At 44.5% G+C, this 22,577-nt stretch overlaps 1 protein-coding gene across 8 annotated transcripts in view; it reads right to left on the bottom strand.

Annotated features, from left to right (window-relative positions):
- The window catches only part of LOC147448013 (histone deacetylase 19-like), a 63,608-nt gene that overhangs the window by 3,821 nt on the left and 37,210 nt on the right, over positions 1 to 22,577 (bottom strand). For 3 of the 8 annotated variants that reach the window (XM_086523915.1, XM_086523908.1, XM_086523911.1), the window contains exons 5-6: positions 8,356 to 8,431; positions 7,959 to 8,021 (exon numbers count right to left, since the gene is read on the bottom strand). In XM_086523915.1, coding sequence (XP_086380041.1) covers positions 7,959 to 8,021; positions 8,356 to 8,431 — 139 coding nt within the window. Of the gene's footprint in view, positions 1 to 7,958; positions 8,071 to 8,355; positions 8,432 to 22,577 lie in introns of all 8 variants that reach the window. The other 5 variants (XM_086523909.1, XM_086523912.1, XM_086523910.1 and 2 more) reach the window with 3 other exon arrangements.

Raw genomic sequence — 22,577 nt, 5'->3', positions numbered from 1 at the left:
CAAAGAATCTCCAATACCACACTTTGGATCTCCAAAGACGCAAGAGGTGCACACTAGCAAAATCAGCATCACCACCGCACATCCACTTTGCATCAAAACTGCGGGAGAGAGACAACCTCAAGCCATCCCTGGCAGCAATCATTAGAGCTATGATGCTCTTCAACCTGCAAAGAAATACCATAAAGAAGTCCAAGCCAAAGAAGAGGCTATAAACCACCCAAACCAGCCGAACACCTACCACCAAGCGCCCACCAAATAGGGAAAACAAACAAAAGCAGTATGCAGCAAAAACGAGTTGAGCAAACAAGCACGCACGCGTGCACCGCACTCACATGCATACATGTGCAGCCACACACACCCCAAGCACATGCAAATGCCAAAACCCACAAACACACGCAGTGCACACAAAGCAAAACAAACCTACAAGCAGACAAGCAGCAACATCGAAACACGAGAAAAAGCTTGTGTGGAAACACAAAAGGAAAAAAAACCAGCGCAACCTCACAGGCAAAAAAGCAGAAGGGAAAGGGAAATCGGGGAGGGGGGGGGGCCCAAAGCATGAGCAACATCCGTCAATGGAGAAGCAATTTGGAACACGAGGGCAGGCAGCCCAGTGTGCACATAGCAAAGGCGACGAGCATGAGAAAGGGCTGGGAGCTTGGTGTCGGGACAAGAGGAGCGGAAGCGACAGAGATAGGGCGGTGAGGGCTAATTCGTCTCTCTCTCTCTCTCTCTCTCTCTCTCTCTCTCTCTCTCTCTCTCTCTCTCTCTCTCGCTAGTTGCACACAGAGCTACAGCAGTGGGGAGCTGGCTGGTACATACTACATAGTGGCCTTTCCGCAGTTCTTCAGCAGATGCCAGCTTTTTCCACAGCGCCACAATACACTTGGGGTGTTGCTGCTTGGTCCACCCTCACAGGCCCTATGCTTCAGTTTTAGCTATCTTCCACCAGCAGGATGATAGTGATCCAGGGGGGTCAACCAACACTCCAGCCTGCCACAGAGCTTACCCCCCAAGAGTGATGCAGTGAGAGAGAGGTGTGTTGGGAGCTTGTTTGTGGCCTGACACTTTGGTTCATTTGACGGGCCCGTTGCTTCCGCATCTTCGAGGCTCGCCCTGTCCCACCAGCAGAGACTGTTCGTGACTTTTGGCTCGAGTTGATCCTGTTGGAATTAGGGTTGCAAGAAAACACACAAAGCTTGGAGAAGACAAAGGAAGCTCAAGGCACACAACAGAGAGTGTTTTACTTAGTGTGCAATGGAAAGATAAGATAGCCCTGATGGGCGTATATACAATGCACGGGGGAAAAACCTCCTAGTGAGGGAAAAAATGCCTCGGCGGTCCTCAGTGTGTTCACACACATCACTACCACATGTATATGGTAACAAATCCCCCCTGGGAGTGATGTGGTGAACGAGTGTTGGCCCATAGAGTATAGGGAAGTGCCATGCCCCGAGGACATGCTCAATCCAAAAAGGGGAGAGCCCAAAGCTTTGCGGAAAGCTTCGAACTTCTTATGAGACAATGCCTTTGTGAAAAGATTTGCAAGGTTGTCCTGTGTTGGCGCACAAGCCAAGCTGATCTCTCGTGTTGAGAGCCTCTCCCTAACATAGTGGTAATGCACCTCAATGTGCTTTGTGCGAGCATGAAAAACTGGGTTCCTCGCAACTGGCAATGCGCTCTGACTGTCAGTGTAGATAGTGTTGGCAGTGTCCTGTCCAACACCCAAATTAGCCATAAGGCGTCTGAGTCATACACACTCAATCGTAGCTGTGAAGACTACCCTGTACTCAACCTCACAACTGGAAGTGGCCACAGTAGTTAGCTTCTTGCTCAACCATAAGATACATGAGCTGCTGAGCATGAAACAAAAACCACTTGTGGACACTCGCTTGTCAAACAACCAGTCCAATCTAAGTCCGAAAAAGCATGTAAATCTGGCGGTAACGATTCCCCCTTGGGATAAAACAAGCCAAGATGTAAAGTGCAACTCAAGCAGCGAAAAATCCTCTTGACAACCTGCCAATGCTTAGACCCTGGGCTATGCATAAATCTGCTGACATGTGAGACTGCAAACTGAATATCCGGCCTCGTGTTGCATACATAAGACAGCCAACAACAGTTTAGTAAAGAGTGACATCTGCAGGAAACTGAACCATCCTTTGGAAACTTCAAACACTGCATCTTACCCAAAATACAACCTTCACAAACATGTTTGACAGGTGCTTCAAGAGGTGGCAAAGAAGCAACCATATCGGAATTTTGCAAACGCACCAAATTAGCAAAGTTCAGATGTCCAAAACGTGCATGCCAAAGTTTTGCAACTGAAAAAGCCTTAGAATCCACAACTGCATGCAAAAAAAATTGCCAACACTAGATGCAACAATTTCATCACCGAAATTGAGATCACGTATTGTATATCTGTCATCCACAAATTTGACCACAAGATCGAGTCTAGAAAGTGCAGATACTGACAAAAGATTCTTCTTGATCCATGTACATACAATGCATCAACATGTGTGAAAGAATTGCCATTTGCAGCAGTAAGCACGATCTTTCCAACTTCCTTGACCGGAAAAGAGGCATTGTGGCACAAGTGACTGAGGGACATCCTAGAGAAAGGTAAACAAGTCGCGATGAGAGATAATGTGCTTTGTAGCACCATTGTCAAAGTCCCACACTTGAGCATCTGATGCAACTGACGAACATGCATCATGGACACAAGAATCATAAGTGCACTCTGCACTAAAAGCCCATTTTGCATCAACATCAGCATCACAGTCTCCTTTCACAGAAGACTCAACAATAGCTGCATTTGTAGTGGAACCAGCCTCTTTCTTCTTAGCCTCTTTGGCCTTCAACTTAGGACACTGCTTGATCAAGTGATCATTAGCTTTACAATAATGGCAACGCATCTTCTTTTTGCCCTTATCACCAGAATTCCCAGACGAATTGCTGCCAGCAGAAGCATTAGGAACAGGTGATTTACCAATCACAGAAGAACCATGAGAAGTGGCTACATTGCTATTACCACATTTTCTTTGAGCAGCAATAAAGGTCTGTTCAACTGCACGTTGTCTAGTCCTGTTTTTTTCTGGAAAGTAACTCTTGCAACAGCAATGTGTATAATGCATCAAACTTGACAATTTTTGGATTTCCTTGGGTCATGAGTCTCCAAGTACTAGCAAAATTCTGGTAAGAATCTGGCAACGCATCATGAACAGTCTGCAAGGGAACTCTCAAAAATGACTTCGCCTGCAAAAATAAGTTGTTGATTGATATCCTTGACACCAACAAGGAAAGTGTCCATGTCATCTTCCTCATACATAATCTTCGACTCCAGCTCTTTACAAAGTAATGCAATTTTTGCCTCATTGCAACTTGCATAAAGACCAGCCAAAATATCCCAAGCCTGTTTTGCAAATTTCGTTGAATGAATGTGAGGAGTAATAGTACGCTTCACAGACAATGCAATCAATGCATGAGCGTGCGCATCTTTTACATCCCAACAAGCTTGCTCGGCCGTAGACAAAACAGCAGCAACCCTGCCACCAAAACCTGCAACATCCTCAACATCGTCTACATCCTCAGAACTAGGGCGTACATCAATGCCCTGCACAATGTTCCAAACGTCCTTTGACACAAGGACATGTTGCATCATATAAGCCCACATAGGATAATTGTCCCATCCAATCTATCCTCAACATCAAACATCTTGAACACATCTGTGTCGTTGTCAACCATGGCAAACGTTGCACTTGATATGAAAACTACCCAAAAAGAGGAGAAACGAGGCGGGAACAACACGTTCTATACAGCGCAAACCGTAAAAGACTGTAAGAGACCTGTTATGCAGAAAACTGCACTGACAAAAATTCCGCACAAAATGACGAAATAGGCTTCGCAGTACTGCCTGTAGTGGAAACGGAGGCCTAAATGAGCCCGAATCAGAAAGCTGAGCAGACCAAGCTCTACGAGCTTGCCCAAAGTATTTGTCGACCTGTTGTCGCTCGCCAAAGCTCACAAAAATCAGAGAAAGTGAGCAAGCGTATGCTGGAGCTGCAGGCGACTAAGCCCGGGAGGACGCAACCTGCTCTGATACCAATTGTTGGAATTAGGGTTGCAAGAAAACACACACAGCTTGGAGAAGACGAAGGAAGCTCAAGGCACACAACAGAGTGTTTTACTTAGTGTGCAATGGAAAGATAAGATAGCCCTAGAGTGATAGACGTATATACAATGCACGGGGAAAAAACCTCCTAACGAGGGAAAAAATGTCCCGACAGTCCTAAGTGTGTTCACACACATCACTACCACATGTATATGGTAACAAATCCATACTCTCAAGGGTCAGTTCGAGAGACTTCATGGCAGATCCGACCACATGCGGGATCGCAGAGAGGCTTTCTTGCGACTCTGGTGGCCAGGGCCCTTCTTTACCATGGTCCAATGTCACAAGACGGACACCGCGTGCCAATAGAAAAGAACAGACTGAACAGAATTTTAGCACTTCAATAACAATTGAACTGAGAGAGAGAGAGAGAGAGAGAGAGAGAGAGAGAGAGAGAGAGAGAGAGAGAGAGAGACAACACGCGACACGGAATGGCGGAACTCCGCCCCAAAGAGTATTGGCCCCAAACCTTGGCGCCCCTTTCGGTATTTCTTTATATTGCATCACCACAGTACAAGCCAGTACTCCAGACTCTGCACCTTCTCAAGGAAGCATGCCAGAGAATGAGCCCATGGCCTCGTATTTAAAGGCCCTAGGCCCATAAGCAGTTTACATGAAAAGCCTTCAAACTCAAAAGCATTTGGTCAAAAGCAATGCCCAAAAGCTATCAGCATAAATCACAGAAATCCGTAAAACTGCCACATCAGTAGTCAGAGCAAAACGCGCAAATCTGTACAGCCACTCTTGATATTCCGGCGTAGTAAAATTAGCCATCACACCCACACCATACTGATCTTCCACGGGTGTCTTGATGCACTAAAATTACATACCCATGCAATCTCATCCAATTAGGAATATTCAATGGTTGGCACATCACAATGCAACACAAATGCTCACATATGCATGTTATAAGACATAGAAACATAAAGCCGCCGATGAACACTCCTCCCGCATAACCTAACAAGGTCCGGGCTGAGAGATATTCAACGACTCCCTCATCACTCCTCCCGCATAACCTAAAAAGGTCCAGGCCGGGAGATATAGAGGCCTTTTACAACCAAACGCCCCCCCGACCGCAGCCTGCATCATTTGCAGGTGCTGAGAGTAAACAATGCTCAAACTTCTTAATACTCCTCCCGCATAACCATCCAGGTCTTGGCCGGGAGTCACAACATCAACAAAATTCAAAATTAAAAAGCAATCTCAACATCGGTCGAGCTCGAAAAGTTAATTGACTTTCCATCTTGAAACCTGCACCAAAAATTAGGGTTAATTTCCTTCCGTAAGGTCGTAGCCGACCACAGCATGGTCCATTAGCTCTTGGACAGACAGTGTTCCTGTGGCGGTGATGGTAGTCCCAAGACATAGCAGTCACACCAGACCTCCGAGGTTATCAACAAGAGACACAGCTGAGAGATGTCTAGAAATTTCAAGTTATAATCTGCTAGGGTTTCCATGGCAAGCATTTCAGGATACCCCTCTTTGCCAGAAGTTGCACTCTGAAGGAAGATGTCAGAAACCATATAACTTCGGGCAAAAATTTTCTTGAAAGCTTGCCAAGTCCTTGGAGTGTGCGGCTTGGTAGCTATAGAAATCAACATCTGCATGGCACTGCTTCTGAGAAAAACAATGACTCGAAACAAATCTTGGATCCTTCTGTTGCAAGTGATCTTTTTGGCTTATGCCCTGTAAGACATGAGCGGCGAAGACGGGACTCGCGCCCGATGTGCGATGTATGAAGGGTGGGAGTGGCTAATAAGTCCGGGGTCGGGACACGAAGATTCTTCAAGTAAAATTCTAATAGCTCTGTCTGCTCTTTTGTAGGACCGGTATACTTTTAGAAAAGCACATGCCTGATGCTCTGATACCACTATCACAAGACGGGCACCACGTGCCAATAGAAAACAGATTGAACAGACTTTTAGCACTTCAATAACAACTAAATTGAGAGAGAGAGAGAGAGAGAGGGAGAGAGACGACACGCGACACGGAGTGGCGGAATTCCACCCCCGAGAGTATTGGCCCCAAACCTTGGCGTCCCTTTCGGTATTTTTTTATATTGCATCAAAACAGTACAAGCCGGTACTCCAGACTCTGCACCTTCTCAAGGAAGCATGCTAGAGAATGAGACCATGGCCCATATTTAAAGGCCCTAGGCCCCAAAGCAATTTACATGAAAAGCCTTCAAACTCAAAAGCATCTGGTCAAAAGCAATCACGAAAATCCGTACGACTGCCACGCCAGTAGTCAACGCAAAACGCGAAAATCCGTACAGCCTACCACGTCAACATGTCAGCGCAATTACCGGAAATCCATAGTCTGCCACGTCAACAATCAGCGCGAAATCCGGGTTGTCCGTACAGATCTGCCACGTCATTAGTTGCTTCTGCTTCTTCTGTTGCTTCTGCTTCTTCTTATGTTGCTTCTTCTAGGGTTGAGGCCCCTTGGCCCAGATCTGCAAGTTGGCTCTACTCTTCACTGACTTAACACGTCAACAGTTTGTTGCATCCAAGGTGAGCCCAGATGGCACTACCACCCAATGTGATGTAACTCTGTCTCTGGCTCTATATGACACAATTGTGTCATATAGAGCCCATAAGGGGAGACTCTCCCAATGAAAAACAACATAATGTCATTGTCCGGTATACTATGAGATACGAGGCCGCTTTCGCTGTCTATTTAGAGAGGGATTTGGACAACTGGCTAGAGTCATGAGATGATGCCTCTGGTTGTTTTTGCTAGAGTTGCACAGACACAGTGAGAGTCTCTTATGGAGATTAGACAGTGGGAGACATTCACAGAGGGAAATCACTGACTTCTTTGGAGCAGGGACTCGGCAATTAGATGAACAAGCTTCACAACAGACTTCAAAGTCCACCTATACCAAAGGTATATTGACTGACAGAGTGATTTGGGGGGCTTGGGAGAACTAGACGCCCACGTTGATGAGCACGAGATGGGAGTCGTCGAGTACGACTATTTACTGGGGCGGACATTGACAATACTCTTCAACGACCGAGGCAGTACATCCTCAAATAGCACCCGATGCCCAACATCCTCGGACATTGATGTTCATTTTTGCTTTTATTTTACTTCATTTTATTTTGTACCTAGACATTGTATTAGATCCACCAGGATTGTATCAGTTTGGTCTCATAGGTCATTTTGGCCTTTTGAAGACGTTTAATATAACATTTTGTTCCCCCCCCCCTCTCTCTCTCTCTCTCTCTCTCTCTCTCTCTCTCTCTCTCTCTCTCTCTCTGACACAGATGTTCATTTTCGCTTTTATTTTACTTCATTTTATTTTGTACCCAGACATTGTATTAGATCCACCAGGATTGTATCAGTTTGGTCTCATAGGTCATTTTGGCCTTTTGAAGACGTTTAATATAACATTTTGTTTCCTCTCTCTCTCTCTCTCTCTCTCTCTCTCTCTCTCTCTCTCTCTCTCTCTCTCTCTCTCTCTCTCTCTCTCTCTCTCTCTCTCTCTCTCTCTCTCTCTCTCTCTCTCACACACACACACACACAGTTTTTAGGCATCAAAGAAAACATGAAATTTGTCATACTTACCTTTAATAGATGATGTGAATTATGACGTCAAGGTGGTCATTCAATGTAGTAAACGCCATAAAACAACTCATCTCTAGGCATGTATATAAATATAATGTAGATACACACACAAACACGTACAAGACTATATTTTATAGAAACGCACCATAATGTCCAGCTTTTATGCCTAAATTTACTCATTTTTCACGCACTGAACAATACAATAGACAACAATTACCTCTTCCTTTGGCTGTTTGTTAGAATCAACAGTACTTGAATTGTCCTTTCTACTGCTTCCCTGCTACTTGCCGCACATGATCCAAGGGCATTAACATAAACTCTGACATGACCTTTTAAGACAAGAAATGTAAATGCACAAATTCACCTATATATAAACACTAAATAGAGCACTTGTTTGCAACCTGAATGCACACTAGTCTCTGCTCATGCACAAGAAATAAATCCAATACACAAGGCCTGATTACAAACACAATCGCATACTCTAAGTGGTCAGTGAGAGAATATGTTACTTTTGTTTATCCATGTGTATTCAATGCGCGAGCAATTAATCACAAAAACATTATAGCAAATATTAATCAACAGAGGATTAACTTAAACAGAAAAAAAAAACTTACTGGAATTTGATAATCTATCACAGACTCGTGGTCTCCTCGTGACGAAGACTGGTCTGGAAGAGGTGGCACCAATTTTCTGACAACAAGCACACTTGGGGTAAGCATGTCACACACAACATCACACTTGAAGACATTCAGCTGTAAAGCAAACAATTCATCTTACAAGTTAGAGCTTAGATGGTCATTTCAAAACCCAGGGCAAAATTACGAGTCCACTGTACTGTAAAACTTCTTGACCAATCCATGAGTGCTTTTTCCCATAAAAATACCTACACCAAGAAACTCCGTTTCGGGGCCTATCAATTCCGAAACTCCGTTTCCAAAGTCCCAGTTTCTTGTTTCAGTTTTGCCGTTTCTTCAGGGAGTTCTGAACGCTTTATACACAATCTACCTATAAAAAGCCGTTTCTAAACCGTTCCAATGAAATGAGCGGGCCGCTTTCGTCTTTGATGGCCTTGCGGGTCTCGTTCCTGTTTCCATTCCAGGTAACTATGGTCTGACCTTAAAACTAGAGAGAGCGCTTTATCAAAATCAAAAGTTCCACACATCCAGGGGACCCTGTTCTCTTGCTCAGACGGTAGATGCAAAATCCTGAAGAAGTGTTCAAGGAGCATCCCTCGAATGAGAGGGAGACTTTAATAAGAGGGTCAGGTTGCCTTTTATCCCAGTGCCTTTATAAAGCAATACAGGAAGAAACATAATTGAGAGAGAGAGAGAGAGAGAGAGAGAGAGAGAGAGAGAGAGAAAATAGTAATAGCCTGCTGTCAGTATGTGGCAATTGCTGTATCCACAAGCAAATTCCATGTGATGACCAAAGTGCTGTGCCAAAAAAAAAAAGTCCAGCTCACCTTTGAATCTCAAGATTCAAACCCCCTAATGTGCACACCTTGACAGCTGCTAAACCTCCACATACCCCACAATGAACAAAAGCCTCCATTTTTGTATGGCAACTAGACACCATGTTGAGCTTCAAGCCTTCTTAGCACAAGCATCAGTCAGCAAGTGCATAGGTGCACCTGTTAAAGAAGACTTTAAATTTAGCACTCATAATCTACAGTTGTACGGCAAGCTTTGGAGGAAGTAGCCTGATTTCTTATTGTGGAAAGCTCGAAACACTTTAATGGGTCCACAAAATAATTATTTATTAAAGATATTCTATGCAAGCAGAGTTGTGTGGCTCTAGCTCTACACAGGTACACTTCACCTGTGCAGTACTTAGCTCAAGCTGTATAAAAAGCCAGCTTTCAAGTAACATATACCTTCGTAAGGGAAAGAATATAAGAGAGGCTAAAACACTCACAAGAACACAAAAGCAAGTCACACAAGATAAAATAAAGAAGAAAAATTAAAGCACCTTATTTAATTCTAAACAGAAAATAGATAAAAACAAACCATTCTTACTTGAAAATGCTTATAGAAAAGGCATAGGCAAACTCAATTAAAACTTTTAAACAATCACTACAAGGATAAGACACCACAAAGATTCAATCCAAGAATTCAGACCCCACATGATGACACAAGCAAAAGACAAAAGCGCAAATTTTTAAATCCTAATGTAAGCTAATTATTAAAATGAGAAACTACTACATACCGACCTAGCGGAGGTAAAACATAACCAAACTAGTGCAATGTTGAACACTTGACAACACGCGAGCTTAACTTCACCGCTTGTCCACACAAGGAGAACAAGATCATCACCTTTATCATGCATGCCATCCCTACTAACATCATCAATGCCCAAGAATAGGTGCAGATTTGTACCTTTCTAGCACCCTCCGGAGGTGATGGGCACACTCAACCATGAGAAAGGCTAGCAGTTTGTCAAGTACGAGTAAAATTACTAAAAGCGGCATCACTAAGCTAAACAATAATTGGGCTTTTAAGCTCCCCACTTTTATTGAATTTACTGCTAATTGTCTTTAACATTATAAAAAGAAGAAGCACTGAAAATAAACTTGCCACGTTGCAAAAATGAACAAAAAAAATTCATGATTCTTTTCCAACAAGTAAAGAAATGCATGGCACGACTAAACAACAAAAGCAGATTTACTAGAACAAAGGTGAGAATCTCAACAATAACACCGTATTTAGCAAAAGAAACATGTTCGCATAAATGGGAGGCATACGGATTGTCACGAAAGACAGAAGCGTAAACTGACTTTTGGGAGAGAGAGAGAGAGAGAGAGAGAGAGAGAGAGAGAGAGAGAGCTTGATTGAGCTGGTCCACCCCCCATATTTAGAGAGAATCTTTACAAGCACATGAACGAGGCAAATGCCCGTCCTCTATTCTTTCTTGTTCTTTTTTTGCTTCTGACTGAGAGAGAAGAAAACTACTCTCTACCTGCTAAGAGGACTTTTCCCCTCTTCTGTGAGATTTTGGGAAGTTCTCGTAAGCGAGGGTCTATCAGAGTGTACGTGCACGGAAGCGTGAGAGAGAGAGAGAGAGAGAGAGAGAGAGAGAGAGAGAGAGAGAGAGAGAGAGAATCACAAACACAAGATATGGTGAAGAAAGGGTGATCAGCCCCCCATGACTACCATGAGCAGAAGACCCAATACAACAATCAGCTGATGTGTGTGGGTACCCCCTTGCCCCCATATATAGGTGCCCAAGGGAAAGGTCGAGCATGCCAGAAGGATGCCTCACGACCCAGCAAGAAAAAGATATATGAGGAAACCTGGACAAAGGTGGGCGACCCACACAGCCTGGAAGCTAGAGCGCTCCAAGCTTATGCCGCCCCAAAGATTGGCGCCCCTTTCGGTATTTCTTTATTGTATTCAAAGAGGGAATAAAACCTGCGATTTCCTACGAGCTGTCCCGCATAATCCGGGCTGAGATTCTGGCCCCGTTTCGGCAACATAACTGTACTAGGACGCTTCACAGATAGTATCCCCACGCAATAAGTGACTTTCCCGGTACATACGGACACTTTGCAAAACCTGGCGAGAATCTGCAGCACGCTGAATTCTCTGTTTTCTGCCCTGAAAATGCACCAGATCACCCGCACAGCGGTCCCCTAGCGTCCCCGGACCTCCGGGGGGTATTAGGGACCATTTAGGGTCGAAACCCTAAACCTTCAACAAATACACAGCACAAGTGAATTCGAAGAGATTTCACGCGAGAAATCTTGTCTGATTCAAAGGGCAAGTAGCCCTATAGGTTCGGCATCACGTTTCTGTATTCAAAAGAGGAGAGGTGTGCGCGACAGCGGAATCATCGTGCTACATAGTGCAAGGGAGGGAGAAAGCAAGCTTTCCATTAAAGCTTCATCACCTGCACCAACTACTCATACACACACACACACATTGTAAGTCACAGTGAGAGAGAGAGGCAACCCCAAATTGCTTTTTGCGCCAATTCTTGGCTGAGGTGGCTGAGGTTGACTTTCTGGTACGCTCTAGTGCTGCCAAGTGTCCACTATGCCTCTTTGAGTTAATTTTCCCCGTACCCACCGACTTATAAGTGTAGTAAGGGGACCTAAATGACTTTGAACTGAGCCTAGAGACCCTTTTACTGCTCGGATTCCAGGGCTCCGTTTCACGAGCCGCTTGCATCGGTTCATGCGCGATTGCCGAGGCAAGAGCCTCTTGCACAAGTATTAACGGTGGATGCGTTGCAGTTGGTAATCCCCCGCAAGTAGTGCCGGTCAGCCCGACCAACTCGTGGGCGACAAGGCCTTCCCGTATGAGGGTAAAACTCTCGGCCATCGGCCGTTTCACACTGGCCATACAATGTCCAACCATTTGCAACTTCAAAAAGAGAGTCCCAAAAATTGAATAAAAATCATCGAAAAGAAACCAACAACTAAGGTCAACACTTGCCACGTCCTCGTGACAGTAATTAGCAATTGCCACGTCCTCTTGACATACCCCACTCTTGAAATCGCAAATGTCCTCGATTGCATGCCATATATACATGCCATTGATGATCTTGTGTTGTTAGCACGCTTTTATCATCGCATGTACCCGCAAGAAAGGTCATAGCACATAGATACAAATGACTCAATGAGAGCTTCATACTTTTGTCATTTCCATCTCTGATAGAAGTGAGAATAATACCTTTAACACTTGAAGAGCAATGCACACTTCTATTGCATTGAATTCGTATGTACATTTGATGTGCTAGCTCCATCATTACCCCTCCTTTGCACACGTTGCTTTCGGGCATACGTAGGCTGTAACCCAAAGGCCTCAAGGTAGAGCTGCAATACATTTGGTGACTCTGACGGTTCATGCTCTTCCATCCACTTTGCATCCATAGGTGGATAGTTCTTGAAGTTCACCCAATAGCGTCTTGCAACCTGTCCCTTAACTTTTCTTTCTTGATGTGCCAAAATCTACTTAGGTACCAAGATCTCATCAAGTTCATCGACTTCTGGCTGATCCTCCTGAGGGATATCTTCTGACACATCACCCACAAATGGTCTTAGAAGACTCACGTGAAACGCATTATGAATCTTCCAAGTGTTAGGCAATTTGGCCTATAAGCAACATCACTAATCTTATCAAGCACTTGAAAAGGCTCATAGTGATGCAAGCTGAGCTTCGGAAACAGCCTTTCCTTGCCCTTCATCTTCTTTAACCTTGCCTTTACAAACCGTAAAAGTACCCAATCACCAGGTGAAAATAGTAATTCAAGACGGTGACGATCAGCAGCCCTTTTCTCTTTTGCCTGAGTCTTTTCCAAGGCAACTTTGATTTTCTTATACATTTCATCCATGTTCTCAGCATATCAATCTGCCTCAAAGAATTTGTCCTTTGTATGCAAAATGGAAGGAACCTTTTTGCCACCTTCAACAATCTCAAAAGGTGCCTTGCCTGTGGACGAATGCACCGGATTGTTGTACGCATACTCAAGCATAGGAAAATACTTGCCCTTATTATCTAACACATAACATTTCAGGAGATCCAAGACAGTAGAATTAGCCTCTTATGACTGTCCATCAGTTTGTGGATGAAACGAAGACGAGAACTTAAGCGTAGTACCCATGTTCTCAAACAATCCTCTCGAAAATAAACTTGTCATACAAGGATCACGATCACTGACAATTGACTGTGGCATACATGGTACTTAAACACATTGTATATGAATAAATGTGTCATCTGGCCAGATTTTATCTTCTTCCTGAAAGGAATAAAATGGGCATGCTTGTTGAACCTGCAAATAATGGTCCATATACCATCATTCCTTGTCGGCGTTCTTGGAAGATCAAAGATAAAATCCATAGCAATGCTTTCCCATGGCTTATCTGGAATAGGCAATGGCTGTAATAAACCTGGTGCCTTTTGCCTGTCAAACTTGACCTTTTGGCAAATCATGCAGGCTCCCACAAAGACATCCACTTCTCTCCTCAAAGTAGGCCAATAAAAGAATGTCTCGACTGCTTTCACGGTCGCGTCTATAACACGATGCCTTGCATACGATGGGACATGGCTTTCTACCATAACCTTATGTCACAATGGCATAGTGACACATAGTCTGCCATGCATCATCATAAAACCGTCTCTGAGGAGGTAGTGCTCATGACGTTGCCCATCTTGCAACTGTTCAAAGATCCTTCCAAAATCTTCATCAGTAGCATATTGTGCCTTCATGTCGTCAAGCTCATGATAGTAAGGAATTGCCACAACTGAAATTTGTTGGAATTAGGGTTGCAGAGAAACGCACACAGCCTGGAGAAGACGAAGGAAGCTCAAGGCACACAATAGAGAGTGTATTACTTAGTGTGCAATGGAAAGATTGATAGCCCTAGAGAGATGGGCGTATATACAATGCTCGGGGGAAAAAACCTCCTAAAGAGGGAAAAAATGCCCCGGCAGTCCTAGTGTGTTCACACACATCACTACCACATGTATACGGTAACAAATCCCCCCTGGAGTGATGCGGTGAACGAGAGCTGGCACATGAGTAAAGGGAAGTGCCATGCCCTGAGGACATGATCACTCCACAAAGGGGAGTAAGCCCAAAGCTTTGCGGAAAGCTTCAAGCTTCTCACGAGACAATGCCTTTGTGAAAAGATCTGCAAGGTTCTCCCGTGTTGGCACATAAGCCAAGCTGATCTCTCCTGCTGAGAGCCTCTCCCTAACATAGTGGTAATACACCTCAATGTGCTTTGTGCGAGCATGAAAAACTGGATTCCTCGCAACTGCCAATGCGCTCTGACTGTCAATGTAGATAGTGTTGACAGTGTCCTGTCCAACACCCAAATCAGCCATAAGGCGTCTGAGCCATACACACTCAACCGTAGCTGTGAAGACTGCCCTGTACTCAGCCTCACAACTCGAAGTGGCCACAATAGGTTGCTTCTTGCTCAACCATGATATACATGAACTGCCAAGCATGACACAAAAACCACTTGTGGACACTCTCGTGTCAAAACAACCAGCCCAATCTGAGTCCGAAAAAGCATGTAAGTCTGGCGGCAATGATCCCCCCTTGGGATAAAACAAGCCAAGATGTAAAGTGGCACTAAGGTAGCGGAAAATCCTCTTGACAGCCTGCCAATGCTTAGACCCTGGGCTATGCATAAATCTGTTGACCTGTGAGACTGCAAACTGAATATCTAGCATCGTGTTGCATACATAAATAAGGCAGCCAACAGCAGTTTGGTAAAGAGTGACATCAGCAGGATCGCCAGCATCATGTAGACTCAACTTCAAACCTGTTTCCATGGGAGTGGCAATAGGTTTGCAATCCTCAAGTCCAAACTTAAATAGCAATGTCTCTATGTAACTTTTCTAACACAAGGCAATACCACCATCACACTGCTTAAACTGTATACCCAAGTAATGATGCAACAGCCCCAAGTCTTTCATCTTGAAAGTAGAATTCAAATCAGCCTTAAATTCAGCAATATGTCTCTCATTTGGTCTAGTGATCAGCAAATCATCAACATAAAGAACCACAACGAGAAGTACATCACCCTCACGCTTTACAAACAATGTGCTTTGTGTTGGACTGTTACGAAAGCCTCGTTTAACCAAATGAGTGTCAGCTTTCTCATACCAAGCACGAGGAGATTGCTTCAACCCATACAAAGCCTTCTTACATCTGCACACTTTGTCCTCTTGTCCTTTTATGACAAAACCGCGAGGCTACGTTACATAAACTTCCTCAAATATGTCACCATTCAAGAAAGCAGTAACAATGTTTGATTGATGTACATCCCAACCAAAATGAGATGCCAATGCACATAGAAAACGCACAGTAGTCATACGACAAGTGGGAGCAAAAGTCTCTTTATAATCTATGCCTTTTTGCTGTGCATAACCCTTTGCAACAAGTCGAGCCTTATGGCGATCGATCTCACCATCCGGCTTGCGTTTCAACTTGTAAACCCACTTCGTACCAATGGCCTTTTTGCCAGGAGGCAAATCACATAAAGTCCATGTGTCATTTTCTATAAGTGCATTATATTCTGATTGCATGGCAGCCATCCAATTTTCTGAATTCTGTGCTTCATCAAAAGACAGAGGCTCCTCAACATCATGTAAACTAGACACAGCCAAAGCATAACAATCTGACGCATAAGATACATGGCGAGAGCCTGAACGAGTATGACTAGACAAAGGTGCATCCAATTTATTGTCACGCAAAGTGTGCACCAGCCATTTTGGCATACCTCTAGCCTGCTCATTTTCAGTCCTTTCCTCATCAAGTACATGTACATTTGCATCAGTAATAGGCTGATCTGCAACATTTTCAGAAACCCCCATAGGTTGTACATTTGCCTCATTGGAACTTACATTCGTAATTCCACCACTGAAAAGAGGCAACCAAGTGTGATAAATGTCACATGACAGCAAGGGCTGAACACAATCTTCCACAAACACTACATCCCGTGAAACCAGAATACGTTTTGTTTGCGGATGATACAACCTGTAACCTTTGCTTTCAGCACTATAACCAACAAAATAACATTTGACAGCCTTATCATCCAATTTTCTGCGCTGCACTTGTGGCACCAAAGCATATGCCAAACAGCCAAAAACACGCATGTGCTCAATAGAAGGCTTTCTATCATGCCATGCTTCATATGGAGTAATAAAATGCAAAGCTTTCGTAGGACACCTGTTAAGTACATAAGTGGCACACATGATGGCCTCAAGCCAAAAAGAATGCGGCAAAGCTTGACTCTTGACCATACATCGTGCCATTTCCGTCAGTGAACTGTTTTTCCTCTCAGCAACACCATTTTGCTGAGATGTATAAGGCACTGTACATTGGTGTTTTATCCCACGACTTCATTGGAAATTCGTAGGACACGACTTGATCAAGTGATCATTAGCTTTACAATAATGGCAACGCATCTTCTTTTTGCCCTTATCACCAGAATTTCCAGACGAATTGCTGCCAGCAGAAGCATTAGGAACAGAATTTTTTCCACTCATAGCAAAACCATAAGAAGTGGCTGCATTGTTGTTACCACCCTTTCTTTGAGAAGCAATAAAAGCATGTTCAACTGCACGCTGTCTATTCCTGTTTTTTCTGGAAAGTGACTCTTGCAACTACAATGTGCATAATGCATCAAACTTGACAACTTCAGGATTTCCTTGGGTCATCAATCTCCAAGTACTAGCAAAACTCTGGGAGGAATCTGGTAAGTCATCAAGAACAGTCTGCACAAGGGAACTGTGTGAAATGACTTCACCTGCAGAAATGAGTTACTCATTGATATCCTTGACACTAGCAAGGAAAGTGTCCATATCATCTTCCTTATGTATAATCTTTGACTCCAACTCTTTACGCAGCAAAGCAATTTTAGCCTCATTGCGGCTTGCATAAAGACCTGCTAGAATATCCTAAGCCTGTTTTGCAGATTTTACTGAACGGATGTGAGGAACAATGGTGCGCTTCACAGACAATGCAATCAATGCATGAGCCTGCGCATCCTTAACATCCCAACGAGCTTGTTCTGCCGTAGGCAAAATAACTCTAACAGCAACAATCCTTGCAGCAAGACCTGCAACATCCTCAACATCGCCTACATCCTCAGAACCAGGACGTACATCAATGCCCTGCACAATGTTCCAGACGCCCTTTGACACAAGAACATGTTGCATCATATAAGCCCACATAGAGTAGTTGTTCCCATCCAACCTGTCCTCAGCAGCAAACATCTTGAACACATCTGTGTTGTTGTTGTCAGCCATGGTAAATGCTCAACCTGATGTGAAAACTGCCCGAAAACGGAGCGGGAATAACACGTGCTATATAGCACAAACCGTAGAAGACTATAAGGCACTTGTTATGCAGAAAATGGCACTGACAAAAATTCTGCACAAAATGACGAAATAGCCTGTGCAGTACTGCCTGTAGTGGAAACGGAGGTCGAAATGAGCCCAAATCAAGAATCTGAGCAGACCAAGCTCTACGAGCTTACCCGAAATATTTATCGACCCGCGAACGCTCGCCAAAGCTCACTGAAATCGGAGAAAGTGAGCAAGCGTGTACTGGAGCAGCTGGCGACTAAGCTCGGGAGGACGCAACCTGCTCTGATACCAATTGTTGGAATTAGGGTTGCAGAGAAACGCACACAGCTTGGAGAAGACGAAGGAAGCTCAAGGCACACAATAGAGAGTGTATTACTTAGTGTGCAATGGAAAGATGCCCCAGCGGTCCTAGTGTGTTCACACACATCACTACCACATGTATATGGTAACAAAATTTGTGGCTCCTTGATAACGCATCAGCCACAACATTCTTCTTGCCTTCCACATGCATAATCTGGAATGTTTGCCCATCGCATATGCTTTCCGGATAACTTTGACTGTGTCAAGAAGTATCGCAAGGTCTGATGATCTGTCTGGACAACAAAATCAGCACCTAACAGATGGTGCTTCCAGCTAGAGAGCACATGAATGACGGCCAAAAGCTCTTTCTCGTAGATTTGCATAGTCTTTTCTGGACCTTGCAAGATTCTGCTCTCGTAAGCTACTACCCGACCATCTTGCATTAGCACTGCTCCAATGTTATTGCCATACGCGTCACACTGGACCACAAATGACTTCCTAAGATCTGGTAAAACAATCACGGAATCTGAAGTCAACTTTTCCTTTAAGAGACTGAAAGCTGAAATCTCTTTTTGGGTCCATCTGAAAGTGACCTCTTTCTTTTGCAAAGCATGAAGAGGTGAAGCTATCTCTGCAAAATTCTTGATAAACCTTCTATAATATGAGCACAATCCCAAGAAGCTTCGGACATCATGCACAGTCTTCAAGTCTGGCCATGTCTTAATAGCTTCAACCTTTGCCGGATCCATTCGGACACCATCCTTTGACATTGTGTGGCCAAGAAAGTGGATCTCTTCCAAGAAGAATTCACTTTTCTTAGGATTGACAAGTAACCTTTGATTGCGTAACTCTTTGAACACAATGGTCAAGTGACGCCTATGCTCCTCTTCATTCTTCGAATAGACTATCATGTCATCAAAGAATGTGCCAACAAACTTTTGATGCGAGCGGAAAATCCGGTCCATCATCCTATTGAACGTAGCAGGAGCATTTGTAAGACCAAATGGCATCACTAAAAACTCATAGAGACCAAATGTCGTCCTAAACGCAGTCTTGTGCACATCCTCTGGCCTTATACAAATCTGATGGGTACCCACTCTTAAGGTCTATCTTGCTAAAAATGACAGCACCCTCTAAACGGTCAAGAATATCATCAATCCTTGGGATAGGAAACTTGTTCTTGATGGTATTCTTATTCAACGCACGGTAGTCAATACACACACGCCAAGAGCCATCCTACTTCTGCACTAGGAGCATTGGGGAGCAAAAAGGTGAAGAACTAGGCTGAATCAGCCCCAACCTGGCCCATAATCTCTTTCTGCTGAGCCACACTAACCCTATAAGGTGGTCTGTTGGTGGGCTACACCCTGGCATCAAATCTATCGCATGGTCCTCGGGCCTCTCCGGCGGCAATTGTGGCGGTAATTAATAAAAAAAACAGTCAATAAACTCTCGCAAAAATGATGACCTTTCTTTATGTAGCACAGATAAATTTGACTGACAACTATCTGAAACATCACCTGCAAAAACCAAGTACGCAAAAAGATATGTTTAATTACAAAAGTGATAGCCGAAGAAGATACAATAGGGATAGACTCCCCTTTGAGCTTTACATCCAAAACATGAGTTTTGCCCCTATGTTGAAGGGTGATCTTTTGTTGAAAACATCCAGCACTCCATGTATACGGAACATCCATGAGATTCCCAGCAGCGCATCGCACCCTTCCAATGGCATGATATAGAACTCTTCTGTGTCCACATACGACTGAACATGCAGTCACAGCTTTCCAATGATGGGAGTAACACACTCTGAGTAGCCAGGACATGCCAACCCTGCCTCTGCTATGTATCCCACCTCTTCAGCTCTGATGCCTAGCTTCATAGCTAACTCTGGTGAGATAAAGTTTGCTTTGGCACCTGGATCAAAGAAAATAAGTGCCGTCTAGTCTCTGACTTGACCCCATGCTCTACATAACTCGCTGGTATCCGTGCTTGGCCTGTCACCCACCATATCTGGCACTAAACCTGCCGTGGGTTTGGGCTTCTTTCCTTTCTTGTCCTCTTTATCATCTGAGTCAGTTGGTCTTTACCTTTGTGGACAATCTATAGCAAAGTGACGAGGCTGCTCGCATATAAAGCATTTATTCTCAGCCATCAAGACCTTCTTTTCCTCAAGCGACTTACGCAGAAAGGCTTCCGTTTCTGTTTCTTTGCCTGCGCTCCAGAAGTCCCGGCTGAGTCCTTGTCCTCGTTGACCTTCTCTAACCCCTATGAAGCTTCAGGAGCTATTTTCACAAAGGGCTTCTTTGTTGGATTTTTTCTTTTGTTGCCTCCCTTTCACGTTGCCCGGAAACCCACTGTCCTCTCCCTCCAACAAAGCAAGACGAGTGTTGGCAACTTCCATCAGCTGAGTGAGAGTAGCCAGTCTGTTCTTTGTACAGTAATCTTGAAGCCCTTTAGGCAACCCACAACAATACTTCTCAATCTGCTCTGTCAGTGGCACAAACGTGTAGGAGATTACTGAGAGCAACGCTTTGCAAAACCTTCGATTGTACTCCTGTAGACTCTTGCAAGTAGCCACAGTGAGTTGGTGCCAATCTGTCATGACATCAGATTCAAATTTATTTGACAACCACGCAAATGCAAACATTTGCTTAAAGTATACCCATGTGGCGGGTGTCTGTCCTTGCATCAACAATGTCGTCCACCATGTAAGCGCATTGTCTTTCAAGTAAGTGGAAGCTTTCCTGACCTTAGAAGCCTCTGTAAAATTCCCTCCTGCATAAGCTGTATCAAACTGTTGGAGGAAAGTAAGAGCCTTTGCCTTATCCTCAAAGCCGCTGAAAGTGCTAAACTTTACAGCTGCACCACCTTCTTTGTAAGCTTTTGGCTTTTCCAGTGCCCCCAAATTGTCATAAGGAATTGTTTGCAACATGGGCACTGTAGTAGAGATCATCGGCATTCCTTGGCCATTGACATTTTGCGTCACAAGTGCCATATCTAGCTGCTGTCCAGGAAAACCAGCCATACCAAAATTGTGTGGCATCCCAAACTGGCCCTGATTGCTCTGAAAGCCTTGTTGCATGCCGATATTACCATACAAGGGGTTTGGAATCATGCCTTGCATACCCCCAAACATTGTTCCTGGCATATACTGCTTGTTTCCAGGCGTATAACCAGCCATACTTTGAAACATAGATCCATCCCCGAAATACCCAAGATGTACCGTGCGTGGTGGAAAAACCTGTTGCATTACCTGGAAACTGGTTCCCCGTCCATTTAATGCAACATGTGGACTCTAAGAAGTGGCGGGCTGAACTGGCAAAACCTGTGGAATTGGCGTTTTAACCACATGTTCATGGACGAAAGGAACCTGTCTTAGAGCCCCCGACTCCGCAGCATGCGAGTGCTCCCTCTCTTGCTGATAAGCATGAAGTACCTGGGCTTGAACCTCAATGGGCTCTACGGGCTATGTAAGTTGCCTTGTCTGCTGTGGCACTGGCGGCGCTTGCAAGAACTCCATAAACCTTGGGTTCTACACCAATCGAGAAAACACATTCACAATGGCAACCAACCGAGTCCTGAACGCATCATCTTCAAGTTGCCTAGTCATAAAGCCCTGCACTGGTGGAGCATTCACATCAACAAGAGGTACAAAAAGAAGTGGCCGTGAACTCTCGCCAACCTCAAACATTGTAGAAATTGCATGCCTGTCCTGTGAAGAGGAACCCTCTTCCATGATGACTTTCCCCTTCTCGGCCATAGTGTAATCCCACGTTTCTGTACTCTCTGTCTTTGCCGCAAACGAAGCGAGGCTCACTTCTTGAGAAAAAAGTGATTTTGTCCTGGCGACGGAACCATGAAACCGGCTTGTAGGGCCGTAGACTTTGACTTTCACCCGAAACTTTACTTTAGACTTTAGGACACACAGAAACTTCGCAAATAAAACCTGTAACGGGAATTGACACTTCAGACACACACAACCTGGAAGCTAGAGCGCTCCAAGCTTACGCCAACAACCTGTTAACCCCAAAGACTGGCACCCTTTTGGTAATTCTTTATTGTATTCAAAGAGGGAATAAAAACTGCAATTTCCTACGAGCTGTCCCGCATAATAAGGGCTGAAAATAACGTGTTCTGGCCCAATTTTGGCAACATAACTGTACTAGGATGCTTCACAAACAGTATCCCCACGCAATAAGTGACTTTCCCAGCGCATACGGACACTTTGCAAAACCTGGTGAGAATCTGCAGCACGCTGAATTCTCTGTTTCTGCCTTGAAAATGCGCCAGATCACCCGCACATCGATCCCCTCGCGTCCCCGGACCTCCTGGGGGTATTAGGGACCGTTTAGGGTCGAAACCCTAAACCTGTAAAAATACACAGCAGGCTGTATTTCCCTGTTTTGGGCTCCGTTTCGCGAGCCGCTCGCATCCGTAGCAAGTCCTCAAGGTCCCGCACTTGTAGGGCTACTTGCCCTTTCAATCGGACAAAATTCCTCGCGTTAAATCTCTTCGAATTCACCTGTACCTGCGGGGGATTAGCAACTAGCTAATCCAGTACCTGTGCAAGAGGCTCTTGCCTCGGCAATCGCGCATGAACCCACACAACTGTACATACATATGAAAAGCCCCCGAGCGGGGCATCACGTTTTTGTATTCAAAAGGGGAGAGAGGTGCGTGAGAGCGGAATCATCGCGCTACATAGTGCA

The sequence above is a fragment of the Adiantum capillus-veneris genome, chromosome 11 (genome assembly GCF_014529385.1).
Source record: "Adiantum capillus-veneris isolate H3 chromosome 11, ASM1452938v2, whole genome shotgun sequence".
NCBI lineage: Eukaryota > Viridiplantae > Streptophyta > Polypodiopsida > Polypodiales > Pteridaceae > Adiantum > Adiantum capillus-veneris.
This window is presented reverse-complemented; position numbering and strand designations above follow the sequence as displayed.